At 39.4% G+C, this 5,576-nt stretch overlaps 1 protein-coding gene across 1 annotated transcript; it reads left to right on the top strand.

The window, feature by feature from the left end:
* Nucleotides 1–2,701: 2,701 nt before the first annotated feature.
* LOC145418077 (protein FAM200C-like) lies at nt 2,702–4,481 on the top strand. The gene is made up of 2 exons (XM_080286607.1): nt 2,702–3,121; nt 3,399–4,481. The coding sequence occupies exons 1-2, from the start codon at nt 2,702–2,704 to the stop codon at nt 4,479–4,481; spliced, it is 1,503 nt and encodes a 500-aa protein (XP_080142733.1).
* The last annotated feature ends 1,095 nt before the right edge of the window (nt 4,482–5,576 follow it).

The following is a 5,576-nucleotide window of genomic DNA, read 5'->3' as shown; positions in this document are numbered from 1 at the left end:
ACGCTGTGTCCTGAAACATTTCTCTGTAGTATGACCAAGCTTACTACAATAAGTACATTTACTTTTCTGAAATCTAGAGGTGAAGCTGGTATTTACTTCCTGAGAAACATCATCTTTATTCTCTTTCCTGTTACCTGTACTCTGAGTAGAGGCAACGTACTTACTCTCAGCTTTCCTTTTTTCTTTAGAATATCTCTTGTGAGTGCGAACATATTTATCAGCTAAAACTGCAGCATCAGACAAATTATCTATTTTTTTCTCATCAACATATAGGCTTACATCTTTATTAATACACCTTTTGAAGTCCTCCAGCAAAATCATCTGCTTAAATTTATCAAAATCAGATTTTACATTCTTAGAATTTAACCACTGCTCTAAGAGATCTTCTTTGATTTTTGCATACTCAGCATGGGATTGCTTATCTTGCTTATAAGTTGTCCTAAATTTTACTCTATATGCTTCAGGAACAAGCTCATAGGCCTTAAGAATCAAGCTCTTAACTACATCATAATTATCAGATTGATCCTGAGGCAAAGATGCATAAGTTACTTGAGCTTTACCGGTGAGAACACTCTGAAGGAGTACTGGCTAATACTTTTTGGGCCAATTAAAACCTGTAGCTACCCTCTCAAACAACTGAAAATACTTTGTTAAATCAGATTCATCAAAAGGAGGGACAAGTTTAAAATTTTTAGCCACATCAAAATCATCAGAGCTAGATGATCCAGTTCCACCTTGTTTCATGCGATACTCGTGGTCTGCCTGAATCCTAACAATTTCAATTTGTGCCTCCTGAATACAAGCCTGAGACTCAGCCTGTGCCTGTGCCTCCTGAATACGAGCCTGAGACTCAGCCTCCTTAGCACGTGCCTGAAACTCAGCCTCTTTAGCACGAGCCTCCTGCAAGGCTAGCTGTAACTTAGCTATTTCAATCTGCGTTTGCTCATCTGGAGGAGTTACATCAAACAAGCTTTTATTAATCATGCCAACAATTTGATCTTTAGAATGATGAGAGTGAACAGCAATTCCCAATTGTTGAGCAACAAGCTTAAGTTCATTCTTTGTTCTGTTTTGTACATCACACACTGTTTGCACATTTGAAAAAAAATCTTTGGCTTCATCGAGTGTAGTAATAGCAGACATCATGAATAAATCACAGTCACAAAATATCAAGCAATATCCTTATGATAATATTCTGAATATCCTGATAAGAGGTCGTCAAATTTATGTTACGGAACAGAGAGAGATAATGAACATTTCAAGTGAGAATACTAAATCACTACTGTCCCGGAAAGTTCCAGGTTCAAAACAAAAGAGTTAGGTAAAATTACAAGTTAAAGTTTAATGCTCAAACTAACAAATAAACATTCAGGACTCATAAGGATAATGTAATGGCAAAAACAGGTTAAATATATGGTTAACTGCAATAGCCTCTATTAACACGAATTTAGCAAGAACAAATTTATCTAAGTCAGCCCTGATAAATGAGAAAACCGGATAATGCTCAGTTAAAGCAATATATTACAGATACAAAATATGATTAATATTGGCTGACATTAAAAAACTTTACATGAATCACAAAAACCTTACCAGGCCTACGAATTAACACCTTAGGCCAGTGGTTCCCAAACTGGGGGTAAATTACCCCCTGGGGGTAATTTAACGGTTTTCCGGGGGTAATGGAGAGGTGACAGAAAAAACGTTAAGAATCCTGAAAATCATGCATTAGGATTAATGTTAACTTAGTCTTAGTATGTAAAGTTGTAAAGTAAACCAATTATAATTAATTAATAAAGTTCAACCGAATTACAATAAACATCAAACACTAATATACAGTACTAGGAAAGAAGAAATATGTATCTAAAAGTGTGGAAACTCAAAAGTATTTTGACAGGTATGCTTCAGGACACGTCACTCAGTAACCCTGATGACTCATCTACGTGTGCAGTACGCGTCACTCACTCGCTGAGGCTGTCTCTTTTCAGCGTTGACAGACGTGCAGTAATTATCGCAAATACAATAATTTGGCCTCTCGTGCTTCAAGCGATAGCATGCATGCGATAATGCAATAATTTTCGTAAGTACGTGACAGGTTCGTCAATAATAAGATCATTTCAAATTATGGTAAAAATGCGATAATTTGGGTTTGAGAATCTGGCACCGCTGCCTCTATTTCACAGTCAGTTTCTCTGTGAGCATCAGCTGGGGTAGACGTAAGCTGGTATGTAGCCTGCATGTTTTGCCCTGTGCAGTATAGCTACCATTACCCACTGTCACATCATTCCTATGCTGAATAAACTCTTCTGATACTATCTAGAATGCCATGAAATGATAAATAATTAGTTCTCAATGTTCACACTTTTTTATGCAGTTTTCTTCCTTTCTTGCAGATCAAACAATAAAATGTCCAAAAAGCGCACCTACTCTGACGCCTTTCTTCGCCTTGGCTTTGTGAATTTACCTTGTGGTGGAGAGGATCGGCCACAATGTGTGATATGTCACAAAGTGTTGACAAATGAAAGCCTCAAGCCATCAAAACTCTCAGCTCACCTCCAGAACTGCCATCCAAATCTTCAGAATGAGGATCAGGCTTATTTTCAGCGCCGGGCTGTAGCACTGAAGAACATCCAGTTTGGTTCATCTGGAATTCAAGCCCAAAAGCTTCAAGCTGCGGTCGAAGCATCCTACTTTGTTGCATATAATGTTGCCAGAACAACAGAAATGCCACACCATTGCAGAGAATCTGATTATGCCTTGTGCGTACGAGATGGTAAGCAAGGCATGTGGGGAGGATCAAGCAAAGAAAATGAGTGCCATATCTCTATCAAACAACACAATCCGCCGACGAGTCGATGACATGGCATCAGATATCCTGTCCCAAGTTATAGCAGAGATCAAGCAAAGCTCATATAGTAAATTCTCCTTGCAATTTGATGAATCGTGTGAAGTAGCTAGTTCTGCTGTTCTCCTTGGGTTCGTCCGTTACGTGCACCAGGACAAGATCAAAGAAGAGTTCCTATTATGCGAGGATCTGCTGACAACCACGAAGGGAGAAGATGTCTTCAATATCATCAAGAGTTTCTTTACCAAGAATGGACTGGATTGGAACAGCGTTCAACAGGTAGGGAAAGATTTTTTATATGAAGTCTTAATTAGTATAAATACAATGAATTACATGGCATTTAGTCATATACAGTTTTATGTATGGTATAAGTAGCTGTAGTGTAGCTAATATTTTGTACATGATTCACAAATAATATAGTGCCTGTCACACTGAAGTACTAAAGTACCAAAATAAATAAAATTAATTAAACCATATAATTATAATGCAAAAGATATGTAAGAATGACTAAATGAAACAATCAATAATTCTATAATAATTTTTCTTCTTAATCCAGGTCTCCGTCGATGGAGCACCGTCGATGATGGGTGGTCATCGTGGATTACGGGGCCTCATACAAGCTGTGAATCCAGAAATTTCTGTAGATCATTGCATCATTCATCGGTACTCTCTTGGATCGAAAAGCCTACCTGGTAATCTGAAGTTAGTGTTTGAAGATGTGTTGAAAATCGTCAACTTCATCAAGTCCAGGGATGTGAATTCGCGCATATTCAAGGAGCTGTGCAAGGAAATGGGAGAGCAGTATCAAGTTCTGCTGCACCACACCGATGTTCGCTGGTTGTCACGAGGCAAGGTTTTACGTCGAGTCATTGAGCTCCAAAAGGCTATTCAGGAATTCCTGGAACAAAAAGGATCTCCTTTTGCTACCAAGTTCACTGATAAGGTGTGGCTTGCTCGACTTTGTTACTTGGCTGACATATTTGCAGAGCTGAACAGTGGTAATCTGCAACTACAGGGCCGAAACACGACTGTCATTGATGCCCATCAAACTGTGACTGCATTTCTGGGGAAACTGAGACTCTGGATTCGGCGCTTGGAGAAAGGAGTGATAGCCCAGTTCCCCATCCTAGACCAGTTTGTTGAGGAGAATAGTCATGATATTGGATCACTTCTGCAGACCATCAACGAAGAGATGAGCGACCATTTGAAGGGGCTTGAAACAAGCATGTATCACTACTTTCCAGAGAGTGACCAAGAAACAGTCAGTCTTCAGTGGATCATTCATCTCTTCTCTGTACCTGATGAAGCCATTCATGATAATGATTTTCCTGCAAAGGAGGAGTGGATCACAATGCGAGCCAATGAAGCCTTGAAAATCGAATTCCAAAACCAAAGTGCAGATTCCTTTTGGATTTCACGACTAGCTGACTCACCAACTCTGTCCAAGAGAGCCTTGAAGTTGTTGGTATCATTCTCAACAACGTATCTTTGTGAGAAGGGGTTCTCAACTGTGCTGGGGATGAAAACAAAAAAGAGGACTCGCCTGAATGTTGCAAACGATGCCAGGCTGGCACTTTCAACCACAAAGCCAAGAATTCCTCAACTAGCTTCAAGCCTGCAACTCCATCCATCCCACTGATATTCTTGACATCTTTGGCAATAGTCATTAGAGATGCACAATGTTAAATTACAATAAACAAAAGAAAATAACACTAGTGTTTTAATTTAGCCATATATATCATTGTTGACAACAATTTGTGAAAGGGGTAACATGCTTAGTGTGGCATGTTAAATTGGGTAACAAGCTGAAAAAGTTTGGGAACCACTGCCTTAGGCCATACAGCACAAGAAAAATGGTAACAACACTTATACTCAAATTATACAGCAGCTAGATGGTTGGAGACTTCCTGAGCACTCACAAAGTTAATACACTATACAGGGGAGGACAGAGATGTGAACAAAATGAGGAGTAGATCTAAGTGGCAAAAATGCAGAGACTGAGCTCATTATATAGGGGTCAGCAGAGCTTGATTCAACTTGCAAGAAGGACGTGCAAATGAGGGCACAGAGGACGAAGAGTTCACACTACTGCTCTGAACAACAGAAAGAACGACTTACTCTACTATAAGGGGAGAAGGGGGGAGTGAGGTAGAACACGCAAGCCTGGTCACTATGAAAGCCAAGAGGCGAATCGTGATCATACATGCAGCATACTGTACGTTAGAATTATATAAAGGATGATGAAATCATAGGCTATGTAACAATATATATATATATATATATATATATATATATATATATATATATATATATATATATATATATATATATATATATCCATCCATCGATCCATCCATCCATCCAATCCTACGTTGCCCCGTGAGGAGCATAGGAGCCCGGGGCTAGGCAAGTTGGTCCTGACATTTAAGATGAGAGTGACCAGCCTCACTCATCCCTGAGTGGCATTACGGGAGCAATGAACCCCAACCACCCCATGTATATAAACCTACACATGCTCAATCCGACTAGAGCATCGTAATTACCCACTAAACTACCAGGCGCCAAAATTTCGTTATATGGTTACCACTCAGTGTAGTAAATGGTTTCCTTGTGTACAGGAAACCATTTGGCTTGTCACTCAGTGTAGAGTCACCCACAGGCAGAAGGAAGAAAAAAGAATGAAGGAAAGAAAGACAGAAGAGAATGGAAGGAAAGAAGGATGGAGGAGAGGAAA

Source organism: Coenobita brevimanus, chromosome 112 (genome assembly GCF_032717465.1).
Source record: "Coenobita brevimanus isolate Jiangsu-jjx chromosome 112, ASM3271746v2, whole genome shotgun sequence".
Taxonomy (NCBI): Eukaryota; Metazoa; Arthropoda; class Malacostraca; order Decapoda; family Coenobitidae; genus Coenobita; species Coenobita brevimanus.
Note: the sequence above shows the minus strand (reverse complement) of the source record. Positions and strands in the feature narration are given on the sequence as shown.

Bases quoted from the DNA above. Each gene is read 5' to 3' on its own strand.
- LOC145418077 (XM_080286607.1), top strand. From the start codon at position 2,702: ATGTTGCCAGAACAACAGAAATGCCACACCATTGCAGAGAATCTGATT. The intron at 3,122-3,398 runs GTAGGGAAAGAT...TTCTTAATCCAG, and splicing joins ATTGGAACAGCGTTCAACAG to GTCTCCGTCGATGGAGCACC.